The following is a 20,719-nucleotide window of genomic DNA, read 5'->3' on the forward strand; positions in this document are numbered from 1 at the left end:
TTGACTTTCACAGTCACAAAAAGAAAAATAAGAAAAGTAATGAAGTCCTTTAGAGCTGAAAACAACAGGTGATTTCTCCTTTTCTTCCCATTACAAATCTCTGACAATAGGCTAATGAATGCCAAGAACACAAGAAACATAGCAAGTTAGGGAAAATTATAGGCCACAAAATGGTGTAAGCCCCACATGAAAAATACTAGCGAAGGCACTAAGAAAGCTAGTAAATACTGAAAGAGTTATAAAGATGAATATGCTCCAGTTCTGGAAGAAGAGGACATAAAACAAGACCAAACAAAAATACTTTAAAAAACAAGTTTGTTCTTGGTTTCTTATCTCTCACAATGCACATTAGAGATGGCATAATTTTAACAGCTTGCTGTGGTTTAGTGATCAAACAGCTCAAGACAATGCATCATGGTTCTACCTATTAAGAATGCTTGCTTACTCTGGCTGACATGCTGCAATTATTAATTTGGTTATCTGATTCAAAACAGGAACATTTGCCCTTAGCTTCAATATCTTCACTGAAGTAGCAAATTCTAGGAGTTACTACGCTAAGGGCTGAGTGCTTCCGAAGCTGGAATTTTCTTACGGGAAGAGACGATGTAAGATAAACAAGCTGAATTCTCATCATTCCAAAGCTGAGTTTTAATAATATAAAATTATAAGGGTAAAACTAAAATGTCTGGGATTTGAATAATGGATTTGGTGACTATGTAGAAGAAATAGAATGTTTTAAAGGAGGCTTTAGAGCAGAAAATTATAGATGATCACCTCATGAAAACAAATGAAAGGAGGGACTCAAGTTTATCAATCTGTGGGTAGTAGTGATGATGATTATGGGGAAGGAGGAAAGAAGTGTGCTGATGAGTGTTCCCAAAGGAAGTATGTAACAGTTCCTAACACAAGAAATTTAGAGATTATTTTGAGAAATGTCTTACACAAAGGAAATAATTCAAAGACAACAAGATAAAATTTAAACAGAGCCAAATAACAGATGAGCGCTGAGGAAGAGATTAGTTTGGGTTAGCTTCTGAGGTTATCTCAACAGGGGCAGTGGAATCAGATGGAGCCAGCCTCTCTTACTACCCCACCCCTAGCATTTCCCCAATATACCTGATCCCATACAGTTTGTAATTACAACAAATGGTTTTACCGAAAGAGTTATAGCTAAGGGCTTTCTGGTTAAGACTTTATGTCTTTTTAGAAACTAGAAGACTTGCTTCCCTCTTTGCTATAAAACTTCAATTATATTTCCTATCAAATTGCTTTTTTCTTTTCTACTCTTCTCCATTCTAGTTCTGATGTATATGGGCTGAAAAGGCCAGTATTGAAGGTGGGAATAAATGGGACACAGCTGGCTTGTGGCAAAGGGCCTGTTGAGTAGGAAGCAGCTGCACTTTGGAGGCAAGAACAAAGAATTAGGATTTTCAAAGCCAAGGAAGCCTTCTCTCTGTGTTTTCCCCTCCTTTCACCTCTTTCTGTTCTTGGGAAATGATAGAAATGTCACAAAACATACAGTCTTTCTGAATTCACAACAATCTCCTTATCCTCATATCCCAAGTGTGTTTAACTTACTACTGCTGCTAACATTCCACATATACCTTGTATTAAAATTTTTCTCCTAAGAGTTTCAAAGAGGTTTATACATTTGCATTGAAACAAATAAGCCTGGGCATATTTTTATATTAATAAAATTCAACTTCAGAATAACAAGAATTTGGTTTGTTAAAATGTTACTTTTCTAGAATTTGGTTTATTATACCACACATACATTTCCTAGACCAGTGGTTCTTAAATTTTAGCTTCATAAGAATCCTCAGAGGAACTTATTAATATGCATATTCTTGAGCCACATCTGATTATGGATTTACATTTAGTTGGTCTGGAATCTACATATATAATATACACATACAGTGTGTGACCCTGTCCTAGTTGGAGTACACTAGTCTTCCAGCTTCAGCTTTTCGAAGGCAGTCTGTTTCTTAGTGACAGCAGTCAAGTGGTCTCCTGTAGTCCACAGAGAATAGTGAGTAAAAAAAAACAAAGTGAGCAATCCGAGGAAAAAAAAAGTTATCGGCAAGATTTCACTTTTAACAATGCAAGGTGCTATTAGCTACACAAACACAGGAAAGAAAGGGAGGTGCCCTGGTTTTAACTTCACTTCCTTAACTATGATAAGGTTTGGTGTGATGAATGAGTTGGTTTTCTATTCATGAGAGTTGAACCTTTACTGGCTCTCCAGTTATGCATACTGCATTCTGGCAACCTCTTCCCTAAACCAATGACAGCATTGCAGAGCTAGTTTTGATTTCCCCAATTGCACGCAAATTTGAACCTAACTACTAAGAAAAGTAACTGTATGAAAACCAATGTGCAATGGGTATGTGGCTCTGAGAAGCTACTTGCCAACAGACACCAATGACTCCCCTGCCTCTACTCCCTCAGAGGCTGGTTCTTCCCCACCAGAACCATGGGGGAATGTCAGATAAGTGCAGAAGTCAGAATTCTTCTGGATGGCACCGTGTGCTTCTGCTTTTAACCTCCAAATCCTATCGTTTATGTACCACCATCACCCAGCCCTGGTCCTGGTACCTCAATTCTGTGTCCCTGTGCCCTGTCTTCCTGCTGAGCCATTCCTGGATTCATATCCTGCTGACTACTCTGACTTAACACTAGATGATGTTTAACTCCTTGTATCTTGATTGATCACAGCTATTCTCTCAAAGGTCACCAGTGGCTAAATTCAGTGGGGTTTTCTTAATCCCCTCTCTCTACCACTTCGTTGAGTGACTTCATCACAATTTTCCTTCTGTTTGTTCTCCTCCTTGGTTTCAGTGAAAATACATTTCTCTTATGGACAGAGTGAGCGTTTGATCTGCTTAGTATTAATCCTTCTAACCTGGCACCACACACAGAAAATGGAAGATATGCTTAGCCACCAATATGTACAATGTTGTTGAGCCCAAGACAGTTTCAGTTCAATGTAAATGAGGATTCTCTGCCTAATAATATGCAAGCCAATAGCAACCTACAGGAGTTGCATTTTACTTGGGGTTTAGATTTTTTAAAGAATATGTAAGGAAAAAAGCTAAGTTGTGCCAAAATTACCTGGAACATCCCCTAGGAAGGCCCCATGCTGGAAACCAACATACTGCCTCTCAGTAGGTCCAACTCAGGTAGGTTTTCTTCTAGCATTGGTGTAGATTACTGTGGCTTTGGCTGACTACAAGATGGAATAGTTGGCTTGAATTTAGGATGTAGCTTGCACAAAACAGGACACTGAGCAAGGCAAGATACTTACCCTGAGAGAGAACATGGGAATAGACATGAACTGAGAAAAAACAATACACATCTCCTATTTCAGGTTCACTCCTCGGCATAGACTCATTGAACATAACTCATAACCTTAATAGACTTGCCTGCACAATGTAAATTATTATTCATTCTCTTTTTATATTTGTTTGCTGAGCAGTTAAAGCTGAATTCAAGCAAACTTAGTGTTTGTATGACAAAACTCCACCAAAAACTTGAGTGATTATTGTTCAATAATTATACATATGACTATTCTCTTGACTTCTAGTATCCCAAGGATAAACAAAGAACAGAGACAGATGCTAGATCAAGTATTAATATCAACTAGAGAAAACTGGACATTTTTCTTACAAAAAAAAATCTTGATTATATAAATCAAAGACATTTGTGACCAGGATTCCAATCCCAATTCTAACACATATTAGCTAGGTGAACTGGGCCAGTGTTCTCACCTTTAAAATGATTACAAGTAGTAACTGCTTTGAGGTTTACAAGAAAAAGTGCATGTGAAAGCATGTACCATAGTCACTGACACAGGTAGGCAGGCACTTGCTACAGGTTTGTTTGCTGTGAATTTGTTGAACTGAAACTGAGACAAAATAGCCATGTGAGGAAGAAAACTATCAGCATCATCATAGGTCCTATGTAAGTATTTAATGAACCAAGTTGAGAGAGATATCCATCTGATTTGACCAAGTCAATATATAATTTGCCTATTCTAACATTCTTTTATTTTCTTCATATAGTCAATGGTACAAAGTTCACTTATGGCTTCATAAATATGGGCTCAAAACAAAAGTGCTTCTAATCAGATTTGGCAAGAAAAGGAGAGAAACATAGGATGAGGTAAGTGTGAGGCCACAGTGCTGCATAACAGGGATGGCAGCGCCTCAGCACATGAGTCACACAGACACCGAGCAGTATACAGCTAGAGATAATTCGCAGGTAAACGCAGCATGAGCCATTACGTCATCCCTCCTTTGCCCTTTCTTCATCAATCATGTCGCCTGGACACTGATGCAACCTAGCAAGAATGTCTGATTTGCAGACAGCAGAGAGAGACTTAGAACACACACATACTCATCAGAGAAAGCAACATGAACCCAAACTAAAGTTTCTGGTATTTCCTTTTGTTTAAATCATGCTTTAGGGGTGAAGTCTTATGGGTGGGATGTATAACTACAGAGTAAATCATCAGATCTGAAGGCCTAAAGGACCAGGCTTCATCATTTTGGACATGTCACTCCAGGTCTATAGGCCCTTTCCACGTCTGTACAATTAGATGATCTTCAAGGTTCCTCCCAGTTCCATAATTTCATCATTAAAAATTCAGGGCAATCACACCTATACAATGGGCAGATAAACACTTAGCTGTATAAGTCAGCTTTATCCTCAGCTATATAGGTCATTCAGATATTTGGCTACCTCCAGTCAAACTCTGAATTACTGAGAGAGTATGGAGCTGCATACAAATCTTGTTAAAGCAAGGAGAAAGTGGCAGGTAGCAACCGATGGTATTAGAAAATGTGAATATTCATACCTGAGGTTATAGGGATATTCTAGTCTAAATCATAGAAGCTTAAAAGCAAATGTTCATCAGGGGATACAATGTATTCACACGTATTTTCTGTAGGGGCAATGGTTTGAACAACAAGGAACCACAAGGGATGAAAAAAGGAAAAGGAATACAAAAAGGGCACCCTAACCACCGAATAATTTATAACTTAAGAGTGACATTGCAACCCTAACTCTAAACCAAATGCAGAGCCAGCGTGTACACAACTTACCCAAGAGTTATCGGCTTGTGAGTTTACACACCACCAGCTCCAGAGGAAGGAGGCACTTATTAGAGATCAATCCACAGCAAAGAGGAAGTGGTTGGCTCCTGGCAAGCCTCTCCCAGCATAATGCTTTCCACCTGTCATGGCACCACATCTTTCCGAGCTGGCTAATGCAAACGCTTCAAGACCTATCACTGGTAGATTTCTGATGGAATCTCCAAAAAGGGGAACTTTCAACAAAACTTGGGATTGGAGAAAAGAGACAAGCTCAGTGGAGATGAAAACCAAAGGTCTTGTAGTGCCTCCCTCACAGCTGACACTGTGTGGGGTCCCCTACCCTGCAGGCCGAGTGGCTGGGGCAGGGGAGCCACCCCACTGCACCTGGAGCAGCATTCAACAAAGCGCCCAGCCCTTTAATTGTTCAGTCAAATGATTTATGAAGCTTGGCAGCAAAGACAGGGCAGACTGGTTTAAATTCAAAGGATCCAACCTACAGATATTCTGAAAACCCTAGCCACATCTGTAACAAGCACTTCCCCTTGGGAAGGGAGAGAATATAAAGGGAGAAGATGTGACCTGCCTAACAGGAGACAGGACCCAGCTAGATGGAACATGCCTCACCACTCCTTCCCTATCCATCACTTACCAAGGCTCTGGCAGACTTCCTTGCTGCAAAAAGCAAACGGACATATTTCTTTACCTAGAAAAGTAAAACCCCAGAACCATCAGCACATTCTTATACACCGGGCTCAGGTGGTTTATTCTGATTGTTTACTGACAGGATAATCTTTTTGATCAACTAGAGCAGAAATCAGCCAACTTTTTCCTTTTCCCCCAAAGAACCAGAGAGTAAATATTTTAGATCTTGTGGGCTATATGGTTTCTGTCACAAATAGTCACCTCTACCATTACAGCACAGAAGGAGCTATAGGCAATGTGTAAATGAATGAGCACAGCTCGTTATTTATAAAGCAGGTGAAGGGTTAAATTCGGCCTGCAGAGTTTGCTGACCCCTGAACTAGTATGTTTTCAAATACCTAAATTGTGATAACCTAAGAATGCACTATCAAACTTATCACCACTTACAACAATTTAAATCTAAGCCTCAATTTTGGGAGGAAAACTAACTTCTAAAATAACTAACCTTCATTAATAGTAGGTACAATAAAACTCATTTTTGTAAAGTGTGTGTGTAAAATACAAGGTGATTCAACAGAAATTAGACAGTTTAAAAAATGTATCACTCAGCAACTAGGTTTTTTTTTTTTTTAATGAAAATGTAGTTGCACTAAATCAAGTTACCCTCACAGGTGTCTTGCCAGAGGGCAACTCCAGGCTTTGACTACATGTTTATATACATCATAGTTACCAAGTAATACATTTTTGAAAATGTTCAAATCTGTTTTAACCAGCCTGTATATTATTTGTGTACACATTATAATATACTTTAAATGATAAACATGAAACTATAAACAATGGTTACTCCTGGAGAAGGGAGATTAGAAGTTTCACTTTTAGCAATGTTGCCTGAATTTTTAACAAGCATGAATTACTTAGTGAATAAAAAAGTGTTTTGTTTTTCTTTTGTAAAGAAGTGGTAAGGGTAGGCAATCTCTGGCACTGCAATTTAGAACTATTTCTTGACTTGAATCATCTCTGAAGCCCATCTGTTACTCTAAGTACAGCATTTCTTTTTTTTTTTTTCAGTGTTGTGTCAAATTCCAGTGTTCAGCACAATTTTTCAGTCATTCATGGACATATACACACTCATTGTCACATTTTTTTTCTCTGTGATTTATCATAACATTTTGTGTATATTTCCCTGTGCTATTAAGTACAGCATTTCTTGCCTTCAGTCTTTCACAGGCTTTTACTCTGTCTTCCAGCTCCTTCTCCCCTTCATTGAGTCAGCCTCGCAGCAGTTTACATATTCCTAGACCTAAAGCTCATATTCACTCAACAGTAGATGCCAATAAATATCTCAAGAAGTTCCTAACCTAGTAGGAGGGACAGATAAAAAAACAAAAAAACCCATAAATACACAAGTTATTTTCAGATTGTTGTAAATGCTCTGAGCCACAGGGGAATGGGAGAGGCCCACTGAGAAGCTGACGTTTAGGTACAGACCTGAAAGGTAAGACAGAGGCAGTCATGCGAAGTGAATTCCAGGCTAAGTGTAAGGTTCTCTGCTCTTTACTTTAGGCCAGTGTTTTCAAATCCTGGCTAAACATTAACATTAACTGGAGCACTTTCAAAAATACTGATGCTTGGGCCCTGCCACCAGGTCAGTGACTCTCTGGAGGTGGAGACCAGTATTGCTTTTTCTTTCCTTTTTTTTTTTTTAAGCTAGGATTGCGAACCACTATTCTACAGTCTAGACACTTTTATATTAGCATGAACAGAGGCCTTCAGAGATTAGAGGGAATAAGACTATGGGTGAAACTGAACTACTAAGTTTTAGAACAGTGTGGGGCTTTTTTTGTTTTGTTTTAATCTAGTAAGATTAACTGGATGCATTGTTCGGTGACATGTTGAAGCCCTGAGGATTCTCCTCTCACCGTTGAGCAAGAGACCACAGAAACACACAGATCTTTTAATTGGGACCTTTTGCCTGAGCCTCTGGCAAGCTATAAAGCAAATGAACCATCAAGTGACAGACTTCTTTGATGTATTTAGCAAAGGGCTGACTGAAAAGGCTAGGCTCTCAGTTCCTCCCTGAAGGCTAACAGATTCAAACCTGGCTGAACCACAAAAAGAAGTTCCCATGGCAAAGATTTAGCCTATATAGTGTAAGAATATACATGTTCTCATATCCATATACCCCCATTCACTCAACTCTAAATAAAGTTGGTAACAGATGACAAGGAAAATAAGGATCACTGGAATTTGTTGATAATCTTCTAAATAATTTTGGGCAGTTGTTGCAATTTCCTTTCATTCACCTATCCATCCAGCATCCAGCCATTCAACATCTACCAATGACACCTACTTTGTACTTCCCACTGTGGTGCATGATATATACATGCCTTCCACTCTAGTGGGAAACAAAAGTAATAATCACAATAGATTGTGATATGTGCTGTAAGACAATGTTCCTCTTCTTCCTCCTTGTTATTTCTGCACCTTGCTTCTCTTCTACAGTGTAGAGCTTATTACACTTTTTACAATTTGCTTAACTGTGTCTTCTCAACTAGAGGTCCTTAAAAACAAGGACTGTCTTACTCTGTATCCTCAATATCAAATATAATTCATGGCATAAAGGAGGCATTCAACAACTGCAAATGGAATCAAATGTACATATATTTAATCAAATCATATATTTTATGATATAGATATACACATATAGTGGAAGAAGTACCAATGGGAGCCAGGGAAGGCTTCATAGAGGAGTGATATCCAAGATAAGTCTTAAAGGATGAAATGTTCTCCAAAGATGGAGGTTTCCTCTGGGTATGCTTTGGACTTTGTTCCAAAAGCAGTGAACTACTGAAAGTTTCTAAGCTGAAGGTAAAGATGGTGTGATAGAATCAGATTGTGTTTTAAGAATCACCTCTTTGGAAGCATTGTGGGAAGTGAATGGGAGGGTGGGAAAGCAGTAAATCTGGGGGCAGGGAGGGCGAATAGGGAGGCTGTCATACTGCACTGCTGGCAAAGAGCAATTCAGGATGTTGAACTAATTGGCAGGATGTAGCTGGCTGGACATCATGGCATGTGTTTTGTGTACCTATCTCACTTCTGAGTTCATCTATTTTTCTTGTGCTTATTTCTCTTTTGCCCAGATCCCCTCCTTTACTACCACTGTGAGAGAAATTAATCTGTCCTGTCCTATTATATATATCGTTGAGCTAACTTAGATTTTTGTGAAACATGGTGCAGACATACACATACCTATCAATTAGATACAGTGGTCTAGAAGGAGAGAGGTTTTGGCTTTCTGCAAGGATGACAGGAGAACGGTGGGGCCATTAGCCAAAGCATGGACTAGTGCAGGAGAGCGCTGGTTTAGGAGAAGATAATGAGTTCCATTTGGGTATTCAAGAGGAGCTGGCCAGAAATCAGCTGGAAATAATGGCTGCAGCTCAAAAAGTATGAGACACAGGTTTGGAAATTGGCAGCATATACGTCATTGCTGAAGCCAGTGGTGTGCTGTAAAACTAGCTCTCAGAAAATAAAACAAAACTCCCCACACCTACCCGATTTGTAGCATTTGCCTATTTCCGTGGCATAAATACTCCCATCTTGGCCAATTTCAAGCTATTAATATGATCGTCATTGAACAAAAAGTTGAGAAGAGATTTGCACAACTGGTTCTTAGGAACTGGCTCCAACATATCACTAGCTGAAGTCAAAGATGAACAAGATTATCCAGGAACAAAAGGAAGAGCAAGAGAGCTGGAATAAAACCCTGGGAACTATAGACATTTATGAGATGGACAGAAGATGACCCATTAAAGGGGCTTGAGAAAAAGCAGTCATAGGAGTAGGGAAAAAAACAGGACCAAAAGGGGTCACAGAAAGCAAGAGAAGAATTAATTCAAGGCAGACAGAGTGGTCTACAGTGTTAAATGTTGACAGGTGAAGTAAGATAAATGAGGGTGGAAAGTGCCCACTGGTATGACTACAAGGATGTTGGAGGTGACCTGTGTGGTGAGAGCCCAAGTGTGGGCTGAGGAATGAATAGGAGGTGGACAGGGAGCAAGTCAGTGGAGAAAGAAGAGGGCAGATTCAGGGAAAGAGCTGGAAGAGAGACTGGGTATGAGGAGGTGGAGGGAGGATAAGGGAGCCTTCTCCTCAACCCCACCCTTGCTTAGATGAAAAAGTCTTAGCATGATTTTAGGTTGAGTGGATGGTGGAGAGAAAAGGGGAGCCTGAAGATCTACATAGGTGAGAGGGCAAACTTGAAGTCTCTTAGAACTGACAGCATTTATGGAATTAAGAATACAAATTATTAATGAAGTGAACTCACCTTGGGCAGGAGGAGGAACCCTTCTTTCCCTGGAAATGGGATGTCAAGTGATCATTGGGAAGCTTAACAACATTGAGTTTCAACTCTCTTTAATTAGCCCAAAGAAATCTCAGTAAGTTATAAGATCAAAAGGCATTGGGAGATGAGAGGAATAAGAGGATGACCAAAGCTCTATACAAGCTGTCTAAGCTCTACAAAATTGTGAAAAGGCTGCACTTTTCTCCTAGGAAAGTAGAACCACCCACAAATCCTATTTCCCTTGGAAACTGTGTCTGGTGAATGTCTAATTAAAAAATAAACATTCTTTGCATATAAGTATAAATATAGGCCCCAATAAATTCCTATTTATTTCTAAAAACCTCACTGGGGACGTTCACTGACTGTTCTCAGGTTTTGGAGAGGCATGTACCCCTGCAAATATTCACAAATTTTCCACAATATTTTTGAAACAATCCACAAATGTTTATGAAAAGATAAAATAAGAATAGCACAAGATAACAGAGTTTGAAATGTTACATTTACGTCTAATGAGAACATCTTCTCTTTAAATAAGACATGGGTAGCTTACTTGTAAATGATCAAGAATATTCCCCTGCAAAACTAATGAGCACATTAATTGTTTTATTGAGTGTTAATGTTGAGGTGAATGATTTTCTTAGTTTTGCATCAGAAAAGCTCTGAACTCTCTAGTGTCCTTTGCCCTTTTGGGAAATCATAAAACAGATTATGTGTGCCTTTTGCCATTTGGAGATAATTCTTGAGCACTGCTGTATTTTCAATTCTCTAGGCCCTCTGCCTTTTATTTGTAAGCAAAGTTTAAGCTCCTTGAGGGGAGGGGCATGTCTTATACTTTTTCCAACTCCCTTCTACTCACAGGAGTCAAATATTTATGTACTGGATAAAAACATGAAGAGAAATTAAGTATTTACTTCACCCCCTTTCTTTATGGAATTCCAGAAAGGTACTATCTTTTACAAACATGGGTGGATTTTTCTTCTTATGTTTTCCTTTTTTTTTCTGTCCTTGAGGACTTGATTGGAAATGGGTTTTCAATGCTGGCTGTAAAACATAATCACACCAGGAAGCTTTGGAGAAATAACTGATGCCAGGATATCACCCCTCAGATTCTGATTTAATTGGTTTTTGGGGGGTGCATTAGCACTGCTATTTCTAAAAGGCTCTGCTGTAATTCAAACTGTAACCAGTAGTGAAAACCTATAGGAGCACATAATAGGTGTTCGCTAAATATTTATTGATCTCATTTTAAGCTGAGAAGTGTGGTAGGGATTGGCAGGGCAGAACACTCACTGTTCACCTTGTTATCTCCCCGGCTCTGATGATGGTTAACAGACTCTCATTGTAATTCTGGTGGGACAGTGAACAGGTAGATGAATGAATCAATGTAAGTCCTCTGATATTCTGTGGTTCAGCTGTGGTTGCAGGTTCAAGTCCTGATATGGGAACACACTGTCTATTTCTGTCTTTGCCTTTCTATCCTCTCTTGACCACCTTCCCCACCTCCCAGTGGAAATGCCGTTACAGTTGGCATTTTCTGACTTGTTTGTCACTGGATTTCTAGGGCTTAAAATAGTATCTGGCATATAATGGCAACTCAGAAAATATGAGTTCAATATATTTCTCTTCACATACAAATGCACCAAATGCAAATAAAGAACTGCAAAAATAATCATTTTGGGGATTTTAAGACTCAGCTTTCTTAATATTACGTTCAGAAATAAAACACTGGCATTATTGCTCTTGTTGGGTATAATTCATTCTTTCACTAGCAAGCAGGTACCGGATATTGTAGAACTAAAGGAAGAAATACTCCAGTCTCTTTATGTATCTGAAATCTTAACATTGACTACATATAATAATGAGTTTTGGTAAAATCAGTCTGAATAAGTTTGTTATTCGCACTTTCCTTCCTATTACATTAATGCTGAACTTTTAATACTAACATACCAATAACATATTAGTAAATTAAAACATGATTACCTTAATCTTTGCACCTTAGATGATTTTCTGCAGGAAAGGTATTAAGGAGACTAAATTGATGAGTATTTTTTAAAAAACTGCTTCAAATGTAACAATTCCACAATTTAAAAAACAATTCATTATAAAGGCAGAGTAGCTTGCATGAACAGGACTAAGAAAACAGGGTCACAGCTTGGACCAAGGAGTGGAGTTGAGGAGCTGGAGTCAACTGGAAAAACTGTCCAAGACGGAAGTGCTGCAGTACTGGGGCTCCAGAAGAAATAGGAATATATAGGTTATACTCCTTAGATAGGAAGAGATGGTCTCCTTGTGCAGGAGATTTCCCCCTGTTTCTCTCCTCTGCCCACTCCCCCAACCCCCTATTTAATTATCTAGAGTCCTAGACACAGGGTCAGGAGTCCCTGAGAAAGCAGAGCAGAACTCAGGACTGGAGCCCATATGGCAGGAATCAGAACACCTGGCTGTTAATTTCAAGAGGCTCATTTTGGACTTTGTGAGCTTCCAAGCCATAGGCCTTGCTTAAATTAACAGTTTATTTATCTCCAAGAAGAGTATAACACTATTCACTTCATAGTTGTTGCTAGATCCAAACAACATGATGTATATGAAAATGCTCTATGAACTGGGGATCATTATGTAAATGTTATTCTGTCAGATTGAAGAATTTGTTGAAAAAAAATCACCCCTAATTTTTCCTTTGTAGTCCATGAGAAGATGTACCTGCTGCTAAGGTATAAACACAGTTACGTCACATTTCTAACAATTCCATACAGCAATTTGGAAACACAAAGTTTCCAATGACTTGTTACTCTGAAACAAGTTTTAACAGAAATCAGGATAGAAGCCAGGAGAATGAAGGCACCTTCCAGATACAGGACCAAGGCACATATCACTGAATGGAAGAACTAACCCTAAGAACAACTGGTCAATGTGGGAGTTAAAGTGTTATCATAACAGGAGGTTTTGTAAAAAGTATAGAGCCAATCCAGACAATTCTACTTTTCCACATTTAGAGAAAGCAAGTAGAAAGGGTTATTTTTGTTTGTTTGTACCATTTCGTCAGAACTGAAGTAAAAAATAGAAATGGCTTTTAAAAGTTTCTAAGAGAAACTCAGAAGACTGAAATTTCAGACTTTCTTAAAAAAAGGTATAGTTTGGATTAAAATCAACAATCTCATAACAATGCTTTAAGTTTTCATTTGTTATAGGAATAAAAAAGTTGTTGAAATAGAACAACAGTATAAACTATTACTTGATTATTATGAACATGCATTGACAAAAGATGAAATTACAGCTCATCTTTGCATTCTGGTGTACCAGCTCTTTTTTTACTTTATTTTGACCAGCAAAATATATTCCTCAGAAACAGAGTAATGGCTTAGAAGAATACTACCCTCGAAACCTTTTAAGAATTCAACAGGATGAGAAATTGACAGCTCTGTTTTAAAACTATGTGCATTATTATTTGCCAGATCAAGTTAATGAAATGTTTACTGCTAGAGTGTTATTTTTACGTTAACAAAAGCATTTTTGCTGACTTGCTCATTGGACATATGCAGGCAATTTAAAATGGAATTTAAAATACTTTTATTACATGTACCCATGAAGAGAATAACTGAGGTCTCAAGACTGTGCTAAACTAATACTAATTCTGACTCTTGGATCATGTTAATAACAGAATTGTTAGTTTTGTCAGACATGTGGCTTTCTGTTTTAATAAGATTAAGGCCATAGGGTTCAAGCTTCTTTAGTTTAAATCTGTTGCACCTAAATATTTCTCTGTACAATCTTCCAGCATATTCTTGCTCTCCCAACTAGATCAGAGTTTCTCAACCTTGGCACTAGAGACATTTTGAAGTGGATAATTCTTCTTTGTATGGGACTGTCCTCTGCATTGTAGGATGCTTAGGAGCATCCCTGGCCTCTACTCACTAGATGCCACAGCACCACCCAATCCTAATGACAACCAAAATTATTGCCAGACATTGCCAGATGTCCTCTGGAAGGCAAAAGTGTCCCCTGCTGAGAAACAGTTAAGTAGAGGAAGAACCATTCTCCTCCTACCTCTGCTTGAGTTCTTGGGCCCATACCCATCACTACGTCATTTTACCTCAAGCGCACTCTGTCTCTCTCTCCCCTTTTCTCCATCTGCAATCTGTTATTCCTCCGTTTGACAAAGCAACATCTCAATTCTCCTCATAAACAAACAAACAAAAAAACTAAATATAATAAACAACCAACCTCAGGTAAATTCCACAACTCATGTAGGTACTGTGTTCTTTATTTTCTTCCACTAGGAACTTTTAAGGGAGACTACCCTTTACCAGCACTTCTCAAAATGAGTTATTACTTTGCTGGTGATATCCTTTTTACTTTTGTTAAAAGGTACAAAACCCACCAAACACACATATATTTTTATTCTCTTTATTTTACAATACATTTAGCATACCAAGCTTCACAAAAGACCACCTGATCCCAAGATATATCACAATCAATTTACACACTGATGCATGGGCACCATTCATCAAGCATCCTGTTGAAGTAAGCAATCTTTATGTCTTATCGTTTAAATACATTTGGGATATTTGGTTCTTCTTAAAATAAAAATGACTACAATTTCCTACCTTGTACCCTCTTATAAAACTCAAAAACATATGAAAGAAATTTCAGTATCTTAAAGCAATTAATTCTTCTGTGAACACATTTCTTGCTGTTGACTTTGGTCTTTATGCAAATTGTACCTTTTAAGGTCCTATTAATATCAAAGCATTGTGATACAAATTTGTTTTGGGGTCACATGGCTTTAGCCTTCAATGTGCTTCATGGATTTATGCAATAGGACTTTAGAAGTGGCCTCTGAAACAAAGCTTTTCTTATGATTATAAAAGAAACTCAGGAGGTTGAAGAGAAATTTCAGACTTATTTTTAAAACCACTGGCTAGCTTACTTTCCTGAGACTTATTATCTTACTAGACAACCAATTCCATTTTTGGAGCTCTTTAAATGTTCAAAAGCAATGTTTCTCAACATTTTAAAAATAAACTATGACCTCCATTAGGATTTTTCACTCAATTCTCTCTCTACTCCAATTAACTCAAGTTTTACTGAGCTTTAATTTTGACAGTTTATGCTTTATAAAGAAAAAGACATATCAAACATGCTACTTCTAACTACATATGCCCTGCACTCCCACCCCTATACCATTCTCATGGCAAACCCTTTAAATATTTATATTTAACAAGATTTACCTTGTTCCCACTAAATCCTTTCTTCCAAGAGCAAAATCCTCAGTTTATTTAACTCTGGAATCTTGGTTGTACAAATCCCTTATCATTGTGGTCATTTGTTTGTTAATATATCTTTAGGGGATATGGCACCCAGATCTAAATGCATTATTTCATATGTGCATAGGATTAAAGGACTATTTCAGCTTTTATTCTGTACACTGCACCTTGGGCTGGTATTTGGCAACACAGACTATTCTCAACAAATATCAGCTGTATATAGGATTCTTGATTTTAACTTAGCTTCTCAATCAGGAAGGATTCTGAGTAAAAATTAGGTTTTTCTGTTACTACTATACAACTCTTTCCTTTCTACACACTGGGATACTTCTCCCATAGTGGTTAAAATGGTTGGCCAGAGAGGAGGCTGAGTTTATTTGGCAAAGGTACTCATTCTTTCTAAAATGCACCCAAAGGGGGAAATTCTTGGCAAAGATCCTCTGAGAATAGAAACCCCTTGGCAGGGTGCAGAATGACTTGCAGTGACCAGTGATAGAGGACAACTGACCACATCAGAAATTTATCAGAAAGTTAATGCAAGTAATAGAATTTCACAAACCTTCGGAGTTCACAAAAAAGTTATCCAGGGCTCATGAGCTAATGCAGACTAACTGGTGCCTTCTGTTTCTGCTCTGCCATTATCTATCAGTAATAAATGGTTTAATCTTAAAAATATATTATGTGGTTTTCATTCCTGGCTCTAGATTACTCGTGGAGAAGACAAAATACAACCTCTAATTTGGTTTGACAAGACATCCTACATAATAAATAAATGAATTGCTACTAGTAAAATTGCACTCAAAGAATGCATTTTTGGCTCCAAAACAATCACATTCCAATTTCACTTAAAAAAAAATCTGCTTAAGCCAATTTGTGATGTACTTTCAAAAATATGGATCAGTTATACCATACCTGAACATTTGGTAGAACTCAGTTTAACATTACCCTGTGCTTTATACCTGAATACAATACACATATACACACAAACACACACATCCCTTTTACATTCTGATTAACATATCACAGAAATCAAGAGATTAAGCAACAAAACAATAAAAGAAAACCTGTTAGGTAACTGATTTACATCATGTAGTATAGGATTTTTTCCCCTCCTGGCCTTCTCCCAGCCTGTTGTGACCAAATCCATCTTCTTACTTCTTTTGGCAAGTTGTGCTACATTCTGAAATTGCTCCACCAGATTGTCTATTCTCCTTTACTTTCATCCTCTGATTTTACTTTTCTCGGTAACTAGTATAAAGTCATACGGAATATTAGCTTGAACAGTTGGGAATAGAGATTCTAGGTGACAGTGGGCTGCTTGAATTTCTCTACATCAATGCTAGAGAAATCTTTCTTGGCTACTTCATAATTCAGAGAAATTAGAGAAAAATGTCCTTGAGAAATTCTTTTAAAAAGGCTCTAAAGGCAAGTGAGATAATTGCTGTAAAAAGGTTTTGAACCCTCTAAAAGGCATTTTTGATAAGTTCACTATTGTGTTTATCATTCCTGATGGACACAGAACAATGAATTCCCTTATATTCATAGAGTGGGTAGAAAAAGCACAGCTAAAATGGGGGTACTTCAAAGAAGTCCGCCCTACACATTCTTGTTCAGTACTGTGTGCATTACTTTGATGTAAGTGACTAAAAAATATGCTTAACACAGCTGCCTTCAGCTGCAAGCCCACATTACATTGATCTATTTATTTTTTATTGCTGTATAAATTACCACTTCATAGGGTTGTGCTGTTCAATTGTCATCACGAATTTCATATGCACATTTTTGAAATAACGAGGATCTCTCTATGAAATATTACATATGGCATTAACAGAGTAATACAAATGAACAGTGGTCTTGTTAGTTCCTGATTAAACAATTCAAAAATAATTTAAAAAATTACCTGAACAAAAATTTGCATTCACTCATAAACACACAGCCTCAGATTAAAGTGGTGGCTGAGAAATGTATAATGAGCATGACTGGCATAAGAAAAGAGATCATGGCACAACAAAGAAAAGGGAAGATGTGAACTTACATATACTATCATCAAATAACATATACAAAAGTACATACGTCAAAATATTTCTATGGAGTTCTACCCCAATTTTTATGTCTTCATAGGAATAAGAATCTTTCCAACTAGACAACAAATATCAAGTAGTACTAGAATAAAATATGGAGAATGAATTTCTCTTATATATCACTGGCCTGAGCACTCATCTCTGACTTCTGATAAAATATGCAGTGTTCTGGATTCTAGAAAGAATGAAATGTCCACAAAACAAAAGCCTTAATTATCTATGAGGCATTTTAGTACAGCATACTATATACTCAGATATGAAATATATTTCACATATTCTCAGTCAAACACTTTAGTTTCTATGTAACAATCTTCTGATAGTAGCAGGTTCAGAAATATATAGGAATAGCCAGGGTTATTCAGTTGTCTTTGCAGTAAAAACTGAAGATATCTGTAGCTCTAATTAATTACTGAGCTCACTAAATACTAAAGAATTTATTAGTTCATATAAATTTACCAAATAAGGGGATGAGAGAGCCTCAAATAACCAACTCTAAAGCTGTATTCAGAACTCTTTGTTCTTGTAGTATTTTCATTCATTCATCAAATATCTACTGAATGCCTACGTGATAGGCACTGCTCAAGGTGCTTCATATATATCTTTGCACATCATGAAAAACATTTACAAGAGACAAAAGAGATATGTCACTGAATGAAGAGATAAAACCTCTACTTCTATGGAACTGATTTTCTAAGGAGAGAAGCAAACAATAATATAATAAGCAAGCAAATGATATTGCAGGTAAGAAGGTATTAAGAATTGCGGGGAAAAAAGGAAGAGAAGAGCAGTCTAAGAAAGGTCTGGAAGTGTAGGGGTGGATTGATCAGGCTGACCTCACCAAAAAGACCAGCTGTGAGCAAAGCTGGAGGGAGTCTAGAATGTTAGCTTAGTGGCTCTAAGTGACAGCATTCTAGGCAGAGTGTGAACCAATCGGTTCAGAAGTGGGAATACACCTGGCATGTCTGAGGTTTTTTAAGAGAAGAGAATTCTGATAAAAATATACTGAAGGTAAAAGTCACCATCTGTTTTATTTCTAGAAATAGCATCATATCCCACTTATGCAAATTATAAACATAGGTCTTTATTCACGGAGAAGTATCTAAAGTGAAGCTCACTAAAATCTTATGAGGTTATTTCTGGGTTAGTAGATCTTGGGTGTTTTTTTTTTTTATCAAATTCTTTCAATTTCTCTATATTGTTTTACTGTTTTAAACTAATAATCATATTAGATTTACAGAAACAAGACTATTTAACAACTCACAAAGTATAAACTTCTATTTATGTATATTTATAAATGACTAAAAGAGCATATTGTATTTGTCAGAAAAGTACAATACAAAAAACATTATACTTGGCTTTGTACATCCCCTCATGTACTCTCACCAATATTTACACCTGTACATGTATGAATAAATATCTGTCCACAATTTTTCCTCCTTTAGGTGAAGATGAGAAAATAACATGGACTATAGAATCAGGCAAATCTAGTTTAAACCCCAATTACAACTAAATTGCACAATGTTGGACAAGTTATTGAAATACTCTGACTTTTTCACTTGTAAAGTGTGGATTCATATGTTCATTAAATCTGTATTAAATACCAATTATGTATCATTGAGGGTGCTGGGAATGCTAATGGGAATGGCTGGAGAGATAGAACACACAGACAAGGAACTGGAGAAACATCCAAAGGCTGTGACAGATACAGGTGCCATAGAAGCCTGGATGGAGGAAGGAGGGTTTGACATTTCCTAAATCATTCAAAGAAGGCTTCACTGAAGAGGTAACTTTCAAGCTTAGTCCTGAGGATTAAGTAGGAGTTTGAGGCTAGAGGCAGAGTTAGGGTTGGGGCAGCAGAGGCAGCATGGTTAAATGTATGGAGGTGTGAAAGGACGAGGGTCAGGTGTCAAAAACTACAAGTACCACAAACCAGCACAGGGTGCTTGTGAGGCTCACCAAAGCAAAGCATGGGACAATGCTTTGACAGTGTGAGGAGTCTGTACCCACACAAATGCAAGAGGTCATTTGTTCTCAAACCTGGGGTCCTCTCTGTCTCCTCCCTCACCCTTGTATCTCCATAGCAAGCCCAGTATCTTTGTGTTCTCACTGTTTTGGCAAAGTTCATGCCTTCATTATGCTTTATTTGGTTGGAAGGGTCACAACTGTCCAGCAAACATAGTACTTCACCAGTATTGAATGCTTTCAACTACGTGCTGAAAGCTAGAGACCTTGGAAATGTCACTTACTCTCTCATGCCACTTGTAACTAAAAATGCAGAAACAGTAACAGTGCCAGGCAGGGTGCGAACACTACCAATATATTGTTCCATTTGAGTCTTACAACAATCTTACGAGAATAGTACTACAACATCCCCAATCCCTCATCCATAATTCTCAGATATAAAAAGCACTGAAAGCCAGCAATTTTTCATAAATCTGTAACAGATTTATTTAGATAAAATTTGAACTGAATGCATATAAGGGTATGTATCATTTTTATTCGACTTATAAATCCCATAAGTCTGCTGTGGAAATACAAATATGTTGGTTATGAGGTACTGCTTGAGACCTTTTGGGGGAAATTATCTAACATCTAATACTATATGATATAATCTTTTTAAAAAATTCTGAATTTCAAAACATCTGATGCATGAGTTTCAGATATCATGCATGAGCAAGCTGAGACACAGAGAGGTTAAGTAACTTGTCCAAAATCATACAGCTAAGATTTAGTAGACCCAAGTCTCAAACCCAGGCAATTTGTCTCTAGCTCCTAGACTCTAACTTTTTAGCTAAACTTGCTCTGAGTGCCCAATAAACTCCAAAGCCTTCCAAAGGCAGCTATAAAGTAGTGTAAGTCTCACTTTGCTATCCTTACTGCTTCATCTGACGTCAGCTTCTCATCACCTCTATGACATCATCTCTGCTTTCCAACTTGTAAGTAATCTTGGATCAGAATTCCGTTTCCTCCAATGCTGCTTTAATACTTCCTTCCCATCCTTTCAGGTCCAACTTCCAATGTCAAGTTCTTCAGGATAATGTTCTGGATTCCCTCAACCAAAAATGAGTTTACTACCTTACCCTTTATAATACTTTCTATTTGTTTTTCTCAGGCACTAGACAAATTCAACCTTATATTATAGCTATTGGTGAATTTGTCTTCCAACTAAACTACGGCCTCTTTCAGGGCTAGGAGGGACCAAGTCTTATTCATCTTAATGTCCCCACAGCAGTAGTGCTATGGAAATCATCATTGTTCCATTAACGTTAATTACAAGAATTAAAAAGCCAATAA

At 37.6% G+C, this 20,719-nt stretch overlaps 2 protein-coding genes across 13 annotated transcripts in view; one reads left to right on the top strand and one right to left on the bottom strand.

The window, feature by feature from the left end:
• The window catches only part of CMSS1 (cms1 ribosomal small subunit homolog), a 333,735-nt gene that overhangs the window by 153,494 nt on the left and 159,522 nt on the right, over positions 1–20,719 (bottom strand). For 2 of the 12 annotated variants that reach the window (XM_072966328.1, XM_072966321.1), the window contains exon 1: positions 5,103–5,313. The exons of 8 other annotated variants lie outside the window; for them this stretch is intronic. Coding sequence is in view for 1 of the 4 variants with exons in the window: in XM_072966294.1 (XP_072822395.1) it covers positions 5,743–5,796 (54 nt within the window). In the remaining 3 variants the exon portion in view is untranslated. Of the gene's footprint in view, positions 1–5,102; positions 5,314–5,742; positions 5,797–20,719 lie in introns of those variants that run through there. 2 more of the 12 variants (XM_072966294.1, XM_072966312.1) reach the window with 2 other exon arrangements.
• The window catches only part of LOC102533676 (filamin A-interacting protein 1-like), a 274,618-nt gene that overhangs the window by 94,858 nt on the left and 159,041 nt on the right, over positions 1–20,719 (top strand). The gene's annotated exons all lie outside the window — the stretch shown is intronic.

This window comes from Vicugna pacos, chromosome 1, assembly GCF_048564905.1.
Source record: "Vicugna pacos chromosome 1, VicPac4, whole genome shotgun sequence".
Classification (NCBI taxonomy): Eukaryota; Metazoa; Chordata; class Mammalia; order Artiodactyla; family Camelidae; genus Vicugna; species Vicugna pacos.